The sequence below is a fragment of the Somniosus microcephalus genome, chromosome 2 (assembly GCF_052327205.1).
Source record: "Somniosus microcephalus isolate GS21.2 chromosome 2, FLI_Smic_1.0, whole genome shotgun sequence".
In the NCBI taxonomy this organism is placed as follows: Eukaryota; Metazoa; Chordata; class Chondrichthyes; order Squaliformes; family Somniosidae; genus Somniosus; species Somniosus microcephalus.
In genome coordinates this window covers 345,621,640-345,640,036 of record NC_140988.1, presented here as the reverse complement: position 1 = coordinate 345,640,036, position 18,397 = coordinate 345,621,640, and the positions used below count along the sequence as shown (strand labels likewise).

The following is an 18,397-nucleotide window of genomic DNA, read 5'->3' as shown; positions in this document are numbered from 1 at the left end:
CATGCAGGTCTAGTTGTGTCCTTCACTAGTTCCTGTTAAGAATGTCCTGCGCAAGCTGGGCCCATGCCCGCGTATTTATACTCTCCCTGGACAGCGCCACCCGTAGGCCGCTCAGTATTATTTCATAAGTCTTTCTTTCATGAATGACTGATTCATGTCAAAGGTCATGGTGCATGATGTGATTGCGAGATGGTGGTGGTGGGAGCAGGGGCTGGGGGGTGGGGTGGGGGTGCTGTCTGACACTCCATGGCATCATCCCCATGCCTGGATGGAGTTGGAGGCAGGTTTGAGGCTGCAGCCACCAGCCATGTGTTGCATGGTAGCTGCGGATGTTCCTTAAAGCAGATGACAGAACTCTACATCTGGTTCTTTGATGATACAGAATCTGTGAAGATAGATCCCCATGGACATTGCAGGTAGGTGTAACTAGATATGATTGGGGAGTATGGCTAATCAGGCTTTTCTAGTTCCTAATCACTCTGACATGCCACTTACATGCACAGAAAGCATGACACATTGGGGGTAATTTTAACCCCAAAAATGGGTGGGTTGGGGTTGGGTGAGATGTTAAAATTTTTAAAATCTCAAACCCGACCCCAACCCACCTCCAACCCACCCACTTTAATGGAGACGGGACATGGGCCAGGTAGCCAACCCGCTCCCAGGAGGCGGGTTGTCCATTTAAATATTATAATGAGGCCGAGAGGCTCACATTTAACCTGCATTACAGGTTTAACCCTGGCTGGCTGGGTTTCCCAAGCCCCGGGAAATCCGGTGGCTCAGGGGAGGTGAGGGCAGCTTCGGGGAAAAGGTAAGCACCCTTACAGCACTGGTTGTGGGCCAGGAGGAGCAGGAGTGCTTCCCCCGGTCACCCCAAGCTTACCTCCTTCCCTGGAATCGGGCCCCCCCCCAATCCAAATACCCTCACCTCCCCCCCCTCGATCGGGGATCAGACCCCCACTGGGATCGGAACCCCCCCCCCACCATGCTCCTACTATCAGCTGCAGGCTCCTTACCTGTGGCTGCGGCCTGCTCCGGAGTGCTCCCCGCCTGACTGGAAGCCAAGCCAGTCAATCAGGCTGACTTCTGGGCGGTGGTCTTGTTAAAAAAAAAAGTTGCACACTCTGGATTTAAAACTCCGCCCCACCCCCCACTTACCGAACCCGCCCCTGTCAATATCGGGGCCATTGTGTTTGGAGTGCTTCCAAGGAATGCGGGGGGCGGGAGGAGAGAGTGTTGGGAAGTGTCTAGTCATGATGCTCCAGCCATCATGGTGTTGGTCAGGCTTGATGGACCGACTGGTCAAACCTGCCTGTCATTTTCGTATGTTCGTAAGTAACCATCATTGCAGTTTGTCAGGCATTTTTACATCTTATTTGTGTCATCTTGACTACTGTTCCAACTTTCTTTGGGAATAGGAGTCTTTGCATTCACTATTGCTGTGTCAAAGCAAGGTTATTGGAGACCAATCATCTCAGTCCCAGGGCATTGCTGTGTGAGTTCCTAAGGGCAGTGTCTGAGGCGCAACCATCTTTAGCTGCTTCATTTACTACCTTCCCTCCATCATGTCAGAAGTGGGGATGTTCGCTGATGATTGCACAATGTTCAGTTCCATTTGCAATTCCTCAGATAATGAAGTAGTCCATGCCAATGTGCAGCAAGACCTGGACAACATTCTGGCTCGGGCTGATAAGTGGCAAGTAACATTCATGCCACACAAGTGCCAGGCAATGACCATTTCCAACAAGAGAGAGTCTAACTACCTCTCCTTGACATTCAATGGCATTACCATCATTAAATCCCCTGCCATCAACATCCTAGGGGTCACCATTGACCAGAAGCTTAACTGGATCAGCCATATAAATACTGTGGGCTACAAAAACAGGTCAGAGGCTGGGTATTCTGTGGCGAGTGTCTCATCTCTTGACTCCCAAAGCATTTCTGCCACTTACAAGGCACAAGTAAGGAGTGTGATGGAATGCTCTCCACTTGCCTGGATGAGTGCAGCTCTGACTCAAGAAGCTCGACACCATCCAGGACAAAGTATCCCGCTTGATCGGCACCCCATTCAGCACCTTAAACAATCACTTCCTCCATCACTGGCACACCGTGGCTGCAGTGTGTACCATCTACAAGATGCGCTGCAGCAACTCACCAAAGCTTCTTCGGCAGCACCTCCCAAACCCGCGACCTCTTCCACCTAGAAGGACAAGAGCAGCAGGCACATGGGAACACCACCACCTCCAAGTTCCTCTCCAAGTCACACACCATCCTGACTTGAATATATATATCGCCGTTCCTTCATCATTGCTGGGTCAAAATCCTGGAACTCCCTCCCTAACTGCACTGTGGGAGTACCTTCGCCACACGGACTGCAGCGGTTCAAGAAGGCAGCTCACCACCACCTTCTCAAGGGCAACTAGGGATGGGCAATACCAGCGATGCCCACATCCCGTGAATGAGTTTTTTTTTAAAAAGGTATGTTGGCCTCTGCCCGTAGATTTGGATGTGCGGGTGTCTGCTTTTTGACATATAACGCCTCTGCTACAACCTGACCTACCTGGTATCCTTTGTTAATCTTCCTTGTTCCTTTTTCTAAAAAGATCATTTAAGGGAAACCCATTGGTGGCAGTAATGGTGCTGGTGAACATGTGCTCACAATGGGGAGCTTCACACGGTGGGAGCACACATTGAGAATCCACAGGTGCACTCCTCACAATATTCCACCTATTCAGTTTGTAAACAAATTGGTGGGGATCACACCCGAAATTTCCTGATATGTTTTGCCGGCTGCTGAGGCTCCCTATCGGGAGATCCCATTCAGGGAATTGGCCCAATGGGTCTTTCCTGGGCTGTATGGCTCACTGGATGAACTCATTGACCCTTCTGCAGATTTTAATTTTGGAAAGGAATCCATTCTGGTTTCGCCTCCGATTGAAGTGGCACTGTAACTGGGGCTCCTCAAATGTTGAGGTCATGTTACATGTTAGATATCGTAGAGTACAGCTGTTGAAACACACAGTCAGTGACGAGTTGCCATTTCCAGCTCTCAATGGAGGGGAAGGAGCTATACTTATTAAACCATGTGAGCTGTGTAAACTGGGCTAAAGATTAACTGTGACAGTGAAATGGAATGCAAAGTTAATCTGTGAACTTGAATTCAAGACCTATATTGGGAGCAGGAAGTGGAAAGGTAACGATTGGTAAAGCGATTATAGAATTTGCAGGGTAGGAAATCATTGTTGTGGTTGTGGAAAATCATTTTTTAAATTAATACTGTCACTTTGATGTCAAACATTTTAAGCAACCCTAAATATGAAATTCTTTTGACAACTGGTCCAATATCAGATTAAATTTTGTTAGGCAAAGATAGCAAGGGATTTGGAGCTAAAAAGCTAAATAGAGCTGAGGTACAGATCAGCCATGATCTAATTGAATGGGGGAGCAGGCTTGAGGGGCTGAATGGCCTACTCCTGTTCCGATGTTCCTTTGCCCTCTGGAGTTCTTTCCAATGGGTTACATTGGATGTAATTCCTTCCATTCACTGAGGTTAATGATTGTTCCTTGCCATGATGTAACTGCTTTCTGGCTCTTTTTTTCGCTACCAAAAAAAAAGGCATTGCAAATTATTTTGGTGACGGCAATCTCCCTTTAAATAAACCTCACCATTTGATTCAGGCAGACTTTGTTCAGGAAGGATCTGATTGAACGACTTTGCTCTTTTGCCCATCGGGGAAAGTTCATTCTGCTGCAGCTGTCTCTATCTGCTGCACTGAAAACTTTTTCAATGCCGGGGTTTGCTCTTTACTGTTAGATTAAGTTCACTTTTTTTTTTAACCAGCAGTTGATCGATGATGCAATGATGTCATCCTGTCACAATTACGTCCCTTTGATTCTCTAACCTGGCAAATTGCAGTCTTACAAAACAATTAATCAAGCAGCAATGCTCTTTTTAAACTACATAAACTCAGATGATACGTTAATCAAAAACAGTCCAACCTCATTACTACAATCCCCACAGGGACCCAGCAAAGCAAAAGTTCTTCTTATCTGAGGTCCATCTCATCACATGTTCAACTCTTTGACTGATTACAATACGAGACTGAGGAAAGCGTGTTAACAAGAGGCTTGTTGTCACAAAATTCGGAACAATATGGAAAAGTAAATCGAAGGGGATAGGAAGGAACATAGCTAACTGAAATGTTGGAGTCAGTTGGACATGCCAAGTTACAACCTCCAGCCCCCCTCGCACCGCCACCCCCCCACACCCCCACCCCCCCCACCCTCACCGCATTAAAACAAATGTCCACATAGTTTGACCTTCCTAGGAATTTCCTCTTCTCCGTTGTGTTTAATGTGATAATAAAGTTTAGCTTAAACAATGTCAGTGCAATTGGTCTCCGAGGACAGGATTCCGCACTGGTGCATTTGCCATATGTCTGCGGTTAGGTGAAATTTCCCTTGCAAAATGTTAACAGTAAAAGCAGTCTTCCCCCAAGTTAGCAATTAAAACTGGTTTGGATGTAGGAAGGAAAGGGAAATTACACAAGTTTTCCTAATAAGGGGGCACACACAATGTGAATTTTGATCTTTTATTATTTTACTACCAGGGGTACAGAGTAACTGCAAGCAGGTAAAGCAATGAAATAGTGGGGCCATTGAATAATCCCGAAGGTGAAACAATATTAAGTGACCAAGGACTAGCAAATATACTGAATGTATTCTTCTGTGTTCATGGTGGACACCATGGGTAGTCTCCCCATCACGCAAGCTACATTTCTGGGAGAGATGGTTGAAGTACTGTAGGAAATTTCAAATAAGGTGGTTACTAATAGGCTGAGGAAGTTAAATTAAGACAAGGCACCAAGTCCGGATGGACTTCATACAAGGGTACTCAAGGAAGTGGCTAACAAAATCGGTCACATCTTTGCTACTGTCTTTAGGGGATCATTAGAAATGGGAGGAGTGCTCGAGGATTGAAAAGTAACTAACGTAATGTCAATCTTCAATAAGGAGCATAGGGATAACGCGGGGAGCTACAGATCAGTGAGCCCAACATCTGTTGTGGGTAAAGTATTAGAAGGCATTCTGAGAAAAGGGATAATGAAAGACATGGTATGGTACGGTAAGGGGGAGTCAAAATGGATTATGGGTGGGAGGTCTTGCCTAACAAACTTACTGCAGTTGTTCAATGAAATGACAGACCTTGTTGACAACGGAAGTTCTATGGATGTGATATATTTTGATTTCATTAAAGCTTTTGAAACTGTGCCACACAAGTGATTAGTAGGAACGCATGGAATTGGAGGCAAGCTTCTGAAGAGGAATGAAAATTGGCTAAACCGGAGAAAGTAAAGGGTGGTTGTGAATTGAACTGTTGATGTTCCAAAGGGGTCACTAGTGGGGTGCAACACAGATCAGTGCTGAGTCCATGCTGTTTACAATGTATATAAATGATTTGGAGCTGGGGATAGAGAAAAAGCTCTTTAGATTTGTAGATACTACTAAATTGGTAAGTGTATCAAACAGAGTGTTTATATCAAACTTATATAGAACCTTGGTTAGACCACACTTGGAGTACTATGCACATTTCCGGTCTCCATATTATAAAAAGGATATAGACGCACTGGAGAAGGTGCAAAAAAAGATTTACTAGAATGATACCAGAACTGAGTGTTTATACCTATAAGGAAACATGCTGGGGCTCTTTTCTCTAGAAAAGAGAAGACTGTGGGGTGACCTGATAGAGATCTTCAAGATTATGAAAGGGTTTGACAGGGTAGACGTAAAGAAAATGTTTCCACATGTGGGGATGTCCAAAACTAGGAGCCATAAATATAAAAGCAAAATACTGCGGATGCTGGAAATCTGAAATAAAAACAGAAAATGCTGGAAATACTCAGCAGGTCAGGCAGCATCTGTGGAGAGAGAAACAGAGTTAATGGGCTGGATTTTCATTGAGGAGGCGGGTAGGAGGCAGGACTACAACTTTCGGGATTGTAGTCCCGCCTCCATCGAGTTGTAGCCAACCCACGCGATTTTGACTTGATTGACCTTGTTGAGCCCGCCCAACGCAAATAAAATGGTAATGGTAACAAAATAAACAACTTTGATTAAGAGGAGTAGACTGCAGTCAGCACAGTGTAGAGACTAACATTGTATTAGTCTGGGCTGGATTCAAACCCACGTCCCTACGGTGAAAGGCACAATGTGCTAAGCCACTGCTACCCAGTTACACGCTCCAAGCTCTAATGTCTGCTGCTGTTTTTGATAAAAGGCAAACTGTCTGTAGTGCAAACATGAATTTCTGGCTTACAATATGAATTGGCACTTTTAACTGCACCTCTCTTGCACGCACCAATATATCAAAGCTAACAGAAATGCCAAGAGGGCTTTTGATACTTGGAACTGCATTCTCTTTTATACTTGTAATTATGAATATTATATTTCTTTGTACAAAGAGGTGACAGAATGTTTATTTCCCAAGTATAAACATTGCAATGTTTTTCTATACTCCAAAATTCGGGAGGAGCCAATGATCAGCAATTACGAAAGGGCAAGGGGCGGAGGGCAGGGGTAGGGAAGGTGTTGGCAAGAGGGGGCGTGTGAGGGAGGTTATTACAAGAGCTGTAGTTGTCTACAGGGTGTAAATGTTCATCCAGATGGCTTGCATCAATGAAACTGTAGAGGGATAATTACACTGCCCGGAGGTCCGCACTTTTTCATCTCGTTCAATATTTCATAAAGGACTGTCAAACAAGTCGAATGTAATCATTCCTGGATGTGGGCATGTTAACAAACACAGCACAGAACATGTGTCCTTTTGAAGTGGCTGCTGGTGACTCTTGAATTCTAGGCTTCTGGACTCCATTCATTCAGATTAATTCCTCTGCTGCTTTCATAATGGTAACTCCAATGTGGAGCGAGAAGCTGCTCTGCAGCTGGCATAGCTGCAAAGTTATGCAGTGGCATCTGGGAAACCGCACTCTTTATATTTATAACTTTATTTACTTTACGCTCAAAAAAGCTTGCACTTAAAATGGATCCTTCCAAAGCCATTCATCCGTGCTCTTGAAAGTTTTAGACCAGTCAGGTAACATGATGTTACACTGAAATTTAGGATTAGGCCATCAACTGTGAAAATGCTAAATTAGGACTTAGGAACATAGAAGATGGGGACAGAGGAACGAGAGTAGGCCATTCACCCCATCGAGTCAGTTCCGCCATTCAATTAGATCATGGCTGATCTGCAACTTAACTCTATCTACCCACCATTGTTCCATAAACCTTAAAACCCTTTGACCTTAGACTTCTTTTTAATTCATTCATGGGATGTGGGTGTCGCTGGCAAGGCCGGCATTTATTACCCGTCCCTAATTGCCCCTGTGAGCCGCTTTCTTGAACCGCTGCAGCCCGTGTGGTGAAGGTACTCCCACGGTGCTGTTAGGGAGGGAGTTCTCAGCTGAAATAGAAAGCGCTGAGAAAGAAAATATTCCATGTATTTCACATGCTAAAAGCAAGAATAAGGTAGATTCATTATCATTCATACTGCAGTGACATGTGACACATTGCAATGACATTGTACCACATGATTCATAATGTAGTGATATTGTTCTGTGTGATTAATACTGTGATATTCTACCACATAACTTACACTGTAGTCATACTGCACTGTGATTAATACTTCAGTGATATAGTACATGCAGGGCATACTTTTTATCTATAAGATACAAAGCATTTCTGGTTCCCTAGTAATACATATTATTCTCCTGTAACATGCAGTAAGTGAAGTGCCCCAGTGTTTAATGCTGGGCTCCAATCTGCTTTAATGGAGTTAGATAAAATCTGTAATTGGGCAAATTATGGCAGATGAAGCTAGATACAAAAAAATATTTTATCAAGTACTACATCTAGGTAGAAAAACTGGATGTCACAAGTATACTATCGCGGATGTAAAAATAGCTAAAGGCAAAACAGAAAGGAATCTGGACATGATAGTAGATTCAATAATTAATATGTCAAATCACCGTAGAGCAAATGTTGGCAAATTGAATGGAATAGACCTGAAAATGAGTATAAGTTGGAAGATAAAACTATACAGTGCCTTGGTCAAACTGTATCTTGAGTATTGTGTTCAGTATTGGTCACCAAAACATAAAGGAAAAAGATATTCAAGATATGAAGGAAGTGCAGGGAAAAGCCACGAGGCTGATCCCACTGTCCAACCTTAGCATACACCTATGTTGAAATAACGGACAGAGGAATGTCATGAGAATGCGTTACATGTTCATTCCTTAATGTATTCAACAGTTATTTCTAGATTTAGATTCCATTTACCTGAAATGCTGCACTATTACAAACACCCTATGTTACCTTGTATTGTAAGCGAACTTACAAGGTCAGGGAATAAAGTGCAAAGTTACGGTGCCAAAAGGGTGATTCCACAGTGCTCACAGGCAGAGCATCTTGGGAAACCATAGCCTGCGTGGCCACAGTGTCTTGAGACGTGCCCACTGCAAATGCTGCCACTCCTATTGGAAGCGCCGGATTGCAGAATCACCCTTCCCCCAACCTGGTAACGAAGATTGATTGTGTTTTTAAATATTTTTTTTGATATGACACGCACTCGGTGGGTAAATCATTGTATGGTGTAGTGTTATCCAGACTAAGAAGGTCTCAGGTTGGATCTCCATTCTGCGCTGAGTTAGCTGCATTAAGGGGCACAAGATTGATTCCTGAGATGAAGATTCACTAGATTGATTCCTGGGATGAGAGTGCTGCCCTATGATGAGAGATTGAGTAGATTGGGCCTACACTCACTGGAGTTTAGAAGAATGAGAGGTGATCTCATTGAAACATATAAGGTTCTGAGGGGGATTGACAGAGTAGATGCTGAGAGGCTGTTTCCCCTGGCTAGAGAGTCTAGAACTAGGGGGCATAGTCTCAGGATAAGGGGTCGACCATTTAAGACTGAGATGAGGAGGAATTTCTTCACTCAGAGGGTTGTGAATCTTTGGAATTCTCTGCCCAGACGGTTTTGGATGCTCAGTCATTGAGTGTATTCAAGACTGAGATAGATCGATTTTTGGACTCTAGGGGAAGCAAGGGATATGGGGATCAGACGGAAATGTGGAGTTGAGGTCAAAGATCAGCCATGATCTTATTGAATGGCAGAGCAGGCTCGAGGGGCTGTACGGCCTACTCCTGCTCCTATTTCTTATGTTCTTATGTTGTACAATTGGCCTCTGCATCACTTGGCCTCGGCATCATAGGCAGAAAATTGCTGAGGGTGTTTTTTAATTTGTTCTTGGGATGTGCATGGTAATTGCATGGCTGCATTTATTGCCTATTGCCAGTTGCCCTGAGGGGATTAAGAGTCAAGCACTGCTGATTACAATCCAATACCCTTGCTAGCAAATGTGTGTATATGTGTGCGTATATGTTAGCTGAAGACAGAATTGGATTTGGTCAAATTACATAGAATTACAACTAAATTACAACATGTGTGTTGGTGCTCATCCTCCACACAAGCAGTAGATCTAATCCCATGTGTCCACTTGTTCCGACATCCCATTATTCCCTTTACCTTCAACCACCTATCCAATCTATTTTTAGATATCTCTGTGTAAAGATGTTTCTCCTGCTCTCTACCCTAAATCTCTTACATTTAATCTTACATCTATGTCCTAGAGCATGCAACCACTGGAAACAGTCCGTTTCTATCTATTCTGCCCCATCCCATCATAATTGTAAACACATCTATCGAATCATCCCTTAATCCCCTCTGTTCTGATGAAAACCGTCCTACACTGACATAGATTGGTGTAATATGAGATATATATGTGTATTGTCATATGTGGCTATCACACTTCAGGTGTCATACTCCAAAGTGTCAAAAGTATTAAAGCGAAGGCAATCATTTCAAGCTGATTTCTTCTGACCTGGAGTTTAACCCTTATGAGCAGCTGCCAAACAGCAAACTTCCCTCACCAACGGCAATTAATCTCTAACCTCAGGATGTACCTGTTTAGAACGATGTGGCCCCTAAATGGACGGGCTAGCTTAAACACACCTGGACCTTAGCAGCAGACTAATACTTTGGCCGGTACACGGTACAATGCCCCTGTCATTGTAAAACAGTGTGTCACCTCAATTGCCATGTGCAGTGCCACGGGAGATCTGCTAGTGTCCTTAAGAGAGTGTTTTAAACTGTATGATGCAACTTGAAACATAATAATCTCTGTTTGGCCACTAAACCAACCGCTCTTTTCCTTGATCCTCAGGTCCGCCACAGATTTCTGAAAGAGTGATCAACCGACAGACAGTGAGGTTAGGGCGAACGATCAAGCTGCCGTGCCCAGTAGAGGGTGACCCCCCGCCATTGACCATGTGGACAAAAGATGGCCGCACCATTCACAGCGGCTGGACGCGATTCCGAGTCCTCCGTCAGGGTCTGAAAATCAAAGAAGTGGAAGCTGAAGATGCCGGGACATACATCTGCAAGGCTACTAATGGTTTTGGCAGCATTAACCTCAACTACACCCTCATCGTGATTAGTAAGTACTGAGTAAGGCAGGAAGCTGCTTTGTTTTTTGTTCCGCTCCATCTAATTCAGGTGTCCTCTGAGCTCCGTTAAGCAGGATTGATGCATTACTTTTCCATCTGCATATTCCATATAGGTCGGTTAAACTAAGCTCTATTACCCTGGGCTTTGTGGTTGATTGTTTCATAGATGCTAGTCAAAGACAGCATGGGCTCTATTTATCACTGAGAGCTGTCCGCCTTAAAGTCAGGTTTTGCTATGTGGCATAAAATGGACATTCTTCATTTAGGACTCAAAAAACCAAGTACAAGTTAGATCGATAAACCTGTATGAAGTGCACTGTTCTGCATCATTGAGTTAGCACTTCCTTAGTGTGAGAAGGAATCGGTGCAAATAGCTCAGTAAATGAAGACGTCATGCCCTGGATTTATAAATTGTAACGTTTTCTGTTGTATTCTTCTTTCTCTCATTTTTTTGTGATTAAGCTGTTTCAAGCCAAGCTACTCAGAAACCCACATAAGTAGTCTCCATTTGCCCACTATAGAGTGCTTATTCTCTTCCCTTTGGGACACACCTCACACGCAACAGCCAAAGCTTGTACTGCTGGAGTTTAACCAACTAAAGCTGTCAAACTACCAGTACGGAGCACTAATAAGCTTCCTACTACTGGTCCAGCTCGGATCACCTTACCTGTTGGGCCATTGGCTTGCTTAGCCTATTTGTTCAATAGACTCTACCTGCCGTGATTGATGTAAACAAATCACACTGGAGCCTGATAGACGTGTAATTAGGTCACCAAGAATATTTATGGTCCTTCAGGATTCTGGTTGGAGCAAGATTTCTAGACTGCTTACAAAAAAACATAAACAGCTGATGATATTTATAATGCCCCCTGTTTTAACTCTGCTGGGCCCTGTAGGCCCGGCATAGATTTTTTGAAGCGACTTAACAAAACACAAATTTAAAAATTATTGCCTTCTGCCGTGAAGGATCCAACTTTTCACAACAGAGGGTCACCTTCAGGAAGGTTGCTCTGTGCACCTGTGTGACCCATGGTGAGCTTTTCGCTACTGGTCGCAGGACTGGTTCAAAGGATATAGCAATGGGACAATGGGACAATTTTCCTGCTTGGCCCCTGGAAAATATCGATTTCCCAAGTGCAAAGGTCAGGAAAAAGAAGCTTTTACATTATCTTGCGATTTCTGGGGCTTTTCAGGTCGAGGGGTGGGGCGGGGCGGGGTAAGCTGGGCTTGTCCCTCCAGTGAGAACAGACCCCAGTATAATGTAAATGAAGTGTTGCCGGATCTTCTGCCTCAATTTCCTCTACTTTCGCTGGTTTGGTTCATATATTGAGGGGCACGCGATGATGATGGTGTTGGGCCTTATGCCGGTGACCCCGACATAAGGCAGAAATCGATTTTCAGGCCTAGAAGCCTCTGGCTGCTGTTCCACAAGACCCCGAGCCACCAGCCAGGCCCCTGGCCATCCCATTTTACTCCCCTGTTTTCTGGCACTCGGCCCGATGAGGATTGTGGGTCTGTACCTGAGGTGCTCACAAGTCACGTTGACGGACACCAAAATTGACCGCAGCTTGACCATTTGGCCTGGTACCTGAACAAGCACAGCATACTGAGGGCGCGCTGAGCCTGTTCAAGTACCAGGCCAAATGGTGAGCCATGAAAATCAGCCCCAAGGACTTCCTGAAATTGTCCTCTACTGTGGAAACTTGACAGTTTTCATAGCAAATGGCTATTTTTTTTTAACACATCTGCTTCATTAGTACTTGCCCATGATTGGGGAAGGAAGCACTGAAACTAAAGTGGATATTTTTGATAGCTCTTTCAGATACAACACTAAGGAGCATAATTGCCTCATTGGAAAGTTACGGGTGAATCTTTCCCATTGTATTTGCGAATAAGCAATGTGGTGACATTTTTATCTGTGTTGCATAGAAGTGTCCCAGGATCACAGAAAGTGTTGTTAGGTTGCTTGCTGTTAACCCTGCGACAAAGTGCCAACAACAAAAATGGTGCTGGACTATTCCCGATCGCGCCATGGGAAATGACCAGGTTTCCTCCTTTAGTATTTACATTGTGGAAAGGGTAATTTTATTTTTTTAATCAAGTAGCTGTTTGTGTGCGGAAGTGTGAGAAACTCGTGCTAAGCGGTACATCCTGTGTAATTGTCAGGAAAGTGGGAGTTAGTGGGCAACACTCATGTTGGAATGGGGAGTTGCATTTCAATATTGTACCTGCAATAGGAGTAAATAGGAAATGAATTGTAACAGCCGAATTTGTGCCTTAATCCCGCAATTAAAGGAGAACCTCGTGGTTTGCAAAAATGCTAAACCAGTTTTCAAAAGCAGAGAGCTCTTGGGAAATTTTAATTCAAATCCTGTTTATAAACGGGTCAGTTTGGATTACTGAAAATGGCTAACATCCAAATCAGCCATAACCTTTGCCTACTAGATTTACTATTTAACCTCTCCAATTAATTCTGAGCGCCAAGATTACGGTCGATTCCCACCACCAACAATTTTTGAACTAGGTTCCTTGAACCATGAATTGTAATAAACTTCTGCTGAGACTATGAACCCCTAATCTAAGTGACTGTAACCTTCTCTGTTTAAACTACCCTTGAGGCTATGCTACCTTCAACCTCTGAGTTGTTGGTATTTGTCCTTGCTAAGTGGTTTGTTAACATGCGTGATGTCCTGCCACTGACCAGACTAGGCTACTCTGGGATAGGCTAATATCTTGTGTCTAGTTCACTTAATTTTATTCACTGCTTGGTAATTGAGGGTAAATCCTTCCAGGTCAGATTTGTTCTCGGAGAATATTTATAATTTCAAAACGCAGCCTATTCCCCAGTGCTTGAGAAACCACAGAAGGCATGACCTCTGACCTTTAAAACATGGTGGTCTTGCATTTCCAGCAAGCACCATTTACTCATCTTTTACACCTCACAACGCACACCAGCTTAGGAACCACAATACAGGTAAACTATCCCTTATCCGAAAGCCTTGGGACCAGCTGAGTTTCGGTTTTTGGATTTTTTCGGATTTCAGAAGACTGGGAAATTTGTATTTAATATAAATTTTAAAAGTTCAGGCTACCTCTTGCAACTGTTCCGTGTCTCATTCCCCTTCCTGCTTCTCTGGAAAGCCGGATATCGGCTGACTCCTACTAAGCTGGCCCGCAAATCAGGTCGGGTGGGGGGGGGGGGAGAAAAGAATATCGGACGGGCCGCGGTTCAGGTCGGGGTCGGGGGGGTCCGGGTCGGGTCGGGGGGGGGGGTCCGGGTCGGCGGGGGTCAGGGGGGAGAAAAGAATATCGGACGGGCCGCGGTTCGGGTCGGGTCGGGAGAAAAGAATATCGGACGGGTCGGGGGTCGGGTCGGGTCGGGTCGGGTGTGGGGGGGAGAAAGGAATATCGGACAGGCCGCGGGTCGGGTCGGGGGAGAAAAGAATATCGGACGGGCCGCTGCAGCTATCGGACCGGCCGCTGTATTGATGGGTTCACTCTCCTGGTACCTCCTTCACACTGCCCGGCTCGGCCTGCAATCTCCTACCCAGGAGGGAACTCTGTGACCCTCTGCCCTGCTCAGCGTAAGTCATGCGCCACTCTGGTCATGTCTTGCGCATGACTTACGCTGAACGAAAAAACTTTCGGTTTTTAGAGGTTTTCGGTTTTCGGAAGTTCAGATAAAGGATAGTCTACCTGTATTATGGGTCCAGTTTAAAAATATATTAAACTAAAACGCTTCCTACAGAACTGGCTTGATGTCTATTTATCAATCTATCTCGCATATATATATTTAGCTATCCACAATCAATGGCTTGTTGAGTAAATTCATCAAGTTGGCTTTTTAGTCATCTTGTAACAGATGCCATTTGGATATGTCAAAGTGCTTGAAAGCTGTTGAAATTTGTTCTTCCATGTGTTGGGATGTTGGAGAAGTTGTCTGTAGATCTTCAGTCCCATTCGTCCCCGTTCAGTTTAAATAAGTAAGATGCTAGCAACAGCCTTTTTCTAATCCGTAATATGCATATTGTCTTTTAAAATCATCTCCGCTCTTCCGATTGTCTCCCCTTCTTAAACCATTCATTCATGCTGGGGTATCTGCTGGTTGCCCCTTGCCCAAGTTACTGACCAACAGGTGTGATGGCAGGCATCACAAGCCAGATCCTGTTTCCCTCCAGCTTTCATGCTCACTCTCACATCAACACACTTTTTAAGTGGCGTCACTGGATAGCAATCAACAAGCATGTTTCTATTGCTAGTGAGCATACAGGTGGGCATTTAAAGCTGTGGAAAACCAGGACTGGGGCAGTGTTGCTGCAATGCCAATCCTGAAAATTGTTTGAGACCAATATTGCATGTTTTTCAGGCGTCCTTGGAATGCTGGGCGTAGCCTGGAGAAATTGGCCATTCCACCCCCCCCCCCCACCCCGCTGTTTTCTGGATGGAAAATGGGCGCAATGATAACTGATTTCTGCCCCTTAGAATGCTACAGCTTGGAATAAGCCACAGTGCAGAAACTGGCTCTGTGGTCCATTAAGTCTGTGTTAGCGATTACGTTCGCTACTGGAAACATGACTTGGAGTTATTCTATCTCCTGGGTGGGTGAACATGCTTGTGAGCATTACAACTGCAATATGTGCCGAACTGTAACCCTGCCAAAGACAGAGGCCCAAGCAGGAGCAAAGGATTAATAGAACAGTCAAAATTGCCAATGCCAACTATCCCCAGGGCCATGTTTATATGCCAAGAAGCAGCTTCCTGTCGCTAATCAGATCAGCCATGATCTTACTGGCTGGCGGAACAGGCTCGAGGGATTGAATGGCCTACTCTTGTTCCTATGTAATGGAGACGCAGAGCATGCAAAGGCTGAGACTGCCCAGGGAGGTGGTTGGTCACCTCTGCCTCCTTCTGAACAATAAGCTGCAGGGCCAATCTTCAGTCAGCCCTTCCCGCCATGTGGCAGTCATGGTAATGACATCTCTTCGTTTCTACGGCATCACAGCAGTGAGCCGCTATTCGGTTTGCAGGGCCAAGAAACAGGGGACCGATGCTTTATTTGGCTATGCCAGTAGTATATCGATATCACCTGCAATCCCTAATATATCATGGTTTTTATCAATTTATGCAGCTCTCTAGGGATTAAGGAATATTTGCTTGTACTCATGTTTGTAGTCACAAAGCTTGTTGTCACTGTTGTGCATGCTTATACAACAGTGACTACACTTCAAAAGATGGTTCCTTGGCTGTAAAGCACTTTGGGGCATCCTGAAGTTGTGAAAGGTGCTATATAAATGCAAATCTTTCTTTTCTTTCTCTCTCTTCAGTAATGCCATCACATACATAAATCCAAAGGGTTTTCATTCCATTACTGTGAAGATTGCATGCTACCGCTGATTTGGGATTGTGCACATTAATGACCACTTTCCTCGCAGTATCCATGATATTTACACCTAATCTAATGCCACAGGGCTCTTCCCAGTGAAAGGACAGAGTTTTGACAGCTGGCGCCAGAAGATTATGCACGGCAACCGTCCCTCATGATGTCCCTGCACAGTCCACACACCACTGCTGAGTATGGCACAGAGAGACCCATTCCCAGACCAGGGCACAAATTGAAGATGGTCAAATAGCCAGCCAATTTAGACCTCACATGAGTAGAATGCAGAACGGAGGGTGACAGTGCTTGTTAACCTAACAGTGCCTGCCGTATAGGAGGGGATAAATCCTGAAAGGAGAAATAAAGAGGCTTGATTTAAAAACATGCGCTTAATGCATTGTAAAGATGATAATTTGTTAAGTATCTGGAAAGGTTTTTTTGCCTTCACTCCAGGCCACTCAATAGCAAATCCTCCCAGTCATGAAATCACTGTTCATTTTAGTAATGTCTCAGCCTGTCCAATGACACATTTGCAGCACCAAATAAATCCTGTCTTACTTTGTCCAGATGGAGCCATGAAGAGGTGTGAAGAATTATCTGCAATGTAAAAGGCCACACAAATAAAGTTCATAGCTACATTGTCTGCCAATTGGGAGAGTGTGCAAGGCAGCCTGACTGTAACAGATTTTGGTCTTCATTCAAAACAGACGCACACACGGCAGCCAAGTGAGAAACAGTTTACTAGCAGTTTAAAGCCAGCCGGGTATATAGATACAAACACACTCTCCCTGCAGGCAAAGTGCAATCGCTCATGCTAACTCCGCTTCTTCATCGCCTGAGAAATCCGCAGCATTTATGCGGAGGCAAACGCAAAAAGATGGTTTAAGTAGATGGCTGTGTTATTGGGCCAGATCCTGCTGTCAAACTAACGGTGAGGCTAATGGCGCTCGCCGTTATTTACGCGTAAATGGCACAGCAACCTCAGGCATGGGGCAGACGTGCAGTTAAACGCCAATATCCAAAAGTCTGACGAAAGGTCTTCGACCTGAAACATTGACTCTGTTTCTCTCTCCACGGATGCTGCCCTGGCCTGCTGAGTTTTTCCAGCATTTTCTGTTGTTATTTCCAGAAGTTTCTGTCTGGGTTGCGCCGCTCCGCCGTTACCTTCGTGAAAACGGCATCTCGCCGTCTGCCTCCCCTTTGAAATGCACTGAATGGCGTGAAGCTCCTGTATTTCCGCGGTAGATCCAATCTAAACCTGCCACATAAAGTTAAGTTTTGCCAGTTCAAGTGCCCGTACTCTTTTAACGATGTCCTAAGTGTTAATTACAGCCAATTAATCTCTCTGGCACTGAAATCTAACTATTACAAGTGTGTAGTCTCATTCCTTCAGGTTTTAATTGTTGGAGATTTAAAAAATGTTAAATTTTTAATTTTTTTACATTTCCTGTCGGTCTCTTTTTTTCTCTCTCTCTTAATCCAATCTTTCTTCCCCTCTCTTTATTTCTTTTTCTGTACCTGATTTGACATTCAATTCGCCCACTCTAATTTACACTTCTTTCTCAGTCCTTGCACTCTTTAGTCATAGAGTCACAGTCATAGAGTCATAACGGCACAGAAGGAGGCCATTCGGCCCATCGAGTCCATGCCGGCTCTCTGTAGAGCAATCCAGTCAGTCCCATTCCCCTGCTCTATCCCCGTAGCCCTGCAAGTGTATTTCCCTCAAATGCCTATCCAGTCTCCCCTTATTTCCCAATCCTTTAATCTGATTGGTTAAGGAGATAACCTGTTGCTTTCCCTGTTCACACAGGTCCCAGATGCCCTGTTTCCCTCGCTGCGCTGTTATCAGCTTGTGCTTCCAGCAACTTGCCATGCAAAAAAGTTATAAACCTAACCATGCATGGGCAAGTCTAATTAACGGCAGTCGCTGTTAGATGCCCAGCTACGGCAAATTCTGGCCCATTATTTTGGACCTTTAGGTTAAAGAAAACTTGCATTTATACAGCACCTTACCATGTCCTCGCCAGATTCACAGCCAGGTACTACAGATCAGAGATGCCAATTCCTTTTAACCACATTTATAGACTCAAAGTAAAAATAAGAGGATCAGCCATGATCTTATTGAATGGCGGAACAGGCTCGAAGGTCCAAATGGCCTACTCCTGCTCCTGTTTCTTATGTTCTTATCTATCAATGGGTTAGACTGGGATTGTTGGTCTAGTTACAGTTTAGACTGACCAACGGTTCCACCACAGACCCAATTCACGTATGAACCGGGGTCAAGCAAGGCTATGTCATCGCACCAACGCTCTTCTCAATCTTCCTTGCTGCAGTGCTCCATCTCACCCTCAGTAAGCTCCCCACTGGAGTGGAGCTAATTTACAGAACAAACGGGAAACTGTTCAACCTCCGTCACCTCCAGTCCAGATCCAAGGTCGCCCCATCCTCTGTCGT

The 18,397-nt window shown here is 44.7% G+C and overlaps 1 protein-coding gene across 3 annotated transcripts in view; it reads left to right on the top strand.

Annotated features, from left to right (window-relative positions):
• Window positions 1-18,397, top strand: part of fgfrl1a (fibroblast growth factor receptor like 1a) — a 458,305-nt gene that overhangs the window by 152,679 nt on the left and 287,229 nt on the right. For all 3 annotated transcript variants that reach the window (XM_085975483.1, XM_085975482.1, XM_085975481.1), the window contains exon 3: window positions 10,284-10,556. In XM_085975483.1, the coding sequence (XP_085831609.1) occupies window positions 10,284-10,556 (273 nt within the window). The remainder of the gene's footprint in view (window positions 1-10,283; window positions 10,557-18,397) is intronic.